This window comes from Podarcis tiliguerta (assembly GCF_965153285.1).
Source record: "Podarcis tiliguerta genome assembly, chromosome: 13".
Classification (NCBI taxonomy): Eukaryota; Metazoa; Chordata; class Lepidosauria; order Squamata; family Lacertidae; genus Podarcis; species Podarcis tiliguerta.
The window spans coordinates 47117706-47120225 of record NC_139546.1 but is presented as its reverse complement, the minus strand read 5'-3'; the positions used below and the strand labels follow the sequence as shown (position 1 = coordinate 47120225).

The window sequence follows — 2520 nt, the reverse complement described above, 5'->3', positions numbered from 1 at the left end:
TTCACCGTTTGTAGAAATAAGCGATTGGTTTCCCTCTCTGCTAAGCGTCTTGCTGCTACAATATTGTCCCTATGTTGGGTTTGCACCAGTCCAAGCTGCCATCTTTGCAGCTTTGGGGTGGGTTTAGAAAAAAAAAATCAATTTAGTCCACTCCCGCTCCCTATTTTACAACCTGTGCTTTGTTTTCTCTGCACCGCTTTGCTGAAATAAATGGTTTCTGAATCTGGGTTATGGCTGCTTCTTGCTGAAACCGACAGACCCGTCCCGTTTTAGGCTGGTATCTAGTCAATTCCACGGTGCCTTTCTTTAGTGTCGCCCTCTCCGTCGCCCAGTGGCCCCAATCCCCGATAGACCTGGCTGAGATCTTCCCGGGAGACGCACACCCAGCCGCTTGGCCGCACGTGGTAGAGGTCCACGTTCCCCCCGGAGTAGGCGTCTCGGTGGGCGGCGTGAGCCACAGCCTGGCGGGCCAGCATGAAAGCCTCGTCGCGTGGCAGGTCGAAGCGGTACGAGCCGTCCATCACCCCGTAGGCGTAGGGAGACCCGGAGCCCACTGCGAAAATGTCTCCCTGGAGACACGTGCCATCGCTGTAGACGTAGCGCAGAGCAGGCCCGCCGTCGTCCCAGCCGCACAGCACGGTGGCCACGCACAAGTCCTTGTGGCGGCAGCCCCGCAAGAGGAAAGCCAGCAGCTTGGCGGCCCCTGCCACGCTGACCTGGCGCCCGCCGTGGAGCTGCCTCAGGCGCAGAGAGCAGCGCAGCAGGCGCAACCAGGAGGCGCAGTCGGCCGATGTCCCGGACGTGGTCGCTAGGAGGTGGCGGTGGAGGGTGATGACCTTGCGGGCCGACGGGTCAGACACGAGGTTCCCGCTCGAAGCGCGGGTGTCCGCTGCCACCACCACCCCATGGCTGCAGCGGAAGGCCAGCGTGGTGGTGCCATGGGACAGCTGAAACGGCAGGGGCGCCACTCTCCCGCTTGGGGGTGGCAGGGGCCAGCTGGGGGCCTGCGGCGGGCGATCCAGGCCCAGGATGCTCTGGAGAGCCATTTGTGAAGGGTTCTGGAAACACTGGGAGAAGAGAGCTTATAAAAGGAGGGAGGGGGCCTAGATTTTGGGAAGGATCAGATAGAGGATTGGGGCGGGGCTGGAGACAAGGTGAGATGGTCAGGTAAAGCTGCGTGTTTAACGGTGGGGAAAGGAGGGTGACGAAAAGCTTCTGCTAGGTGACAGGCTCTGACCTGTTTTTTGACACTGACTAATTTCCTTTTTTATTTTTTATTTTAGTCTAAAGGCAGGTGGGAGAAGCATCCTTTGTTTATGAGCAGCGGATTCTATTGTATTCAGTTTGGCAGGCTCCCAAGCCTGTGTCTAGGACTGCAGCCTAAGAAGCGGGTGTGCGAGTACTTCATAATGGGGTTGAAACAGTGAGCGGTGAATGATGCAGTAAGAAAAGCTGGGTCTCATTCACACCCCGTGGTGCGTCTTCTTCATTTATTTGTTAAATTTGTATACTGCCCTTCCACCGAAGATCTTGGGGCAGTTCACAACATGAACATACAAAACGAAAACGCAAAAATACGTAACGAGCATAGCTGTCAAGTGTCCCCTATTTGGCGGGACAGTCCCTTATCCCAGCGCCATGTCCCACTGCTGTCCCTTATTGATGAGGCTTCATTTGTCTGCTGGCTTTGGCTCAGAGGGGCTCAGAAGTTGAACATACCTGTGCCTGGAAAATCTCTTATTTTGGCTTCTGATCCCTTATTTTCGAGGCTGCTGGTCCCTTATTCTCAAATCTGTAAATTGACAGCTATGAACAAGAGCAAGAACAAACCCATAACCCTACCTTCCACAAAAAAGGCCTGGTTCTTTGTGGCCCAAGGCCTGGTTGAAGAGGTACATTTTTGCCTGCCACCTAAAGGTGTATAATGAAGGTGCCTCCCTGGGGAGAGCATCCCACAAATGGGGAGCCACCACAGAAAAGGCCCATTCACGTGTTGCCTCCCTCTGGACCTCGTGGAGAATGCACATGACGAAGGGCCTCAGGTGGTGATCTCAGATCCCGGCTAGGTTCATATGGAGAGAGGTGGTCATAGCATAGCACTGTAGAGTTGGAAGGGACCCTGAGGATCATCTAGTCCAACCCCCTGCAATGCAGGAATATGCAGCTGGTCCATACAGGGATCGAACCTGCAACCTTGGCGTTATCAGCACCATGGTCTAACCAACTGAGCTATCCTTGAGGTCCTGAGCCATTTAAGATTTTATCGGTCAAAACCAACACTTTGAATTGGGCCTGGAAACTAATTGACAGGCAGTGCAGTTGGGCCAGGATTGGCATTACAGTGGTACCTCGGATTAAGAACTCAATTCATTCTGGAGGTCTGTTCTTAACTTGAAACTCTTCTTAACCTGAGGTACGACTTTAACTAATAGGGCCTCTGGCTGCCGCCGCGCTGCCGCCGTGCGATTTCTGTTCTCATCCTGAAGCAAAGTTCTTAACCCGAGGTACTATTTCTGGGTT

General features: G+C 54.0%; 1 protein-coding gene across 1 annotated transcript; it reads right to left on the bottom strand.

The window, feature by feature from the left end:
• Window positions 1–281: 281 nt before the first annotated feature.
• On the bottom strand, window positions 282–1046 carry PSMB11 (proteasome subunit beta 11; the record flags this gene model as incomplete). The annotated part of the gene is made up of 1 exon (XM_083409055.1): window positions 282–1046. One exon carries the CDS (start codon window positions 1044–1046, stop codon window positions 282–284), a length of 765 nt encoding a protein of 254 aa, XP_083265181.1.
• Between the last annotated feature and the right edge of the window lie 1474 nt (window positions 1047–2520).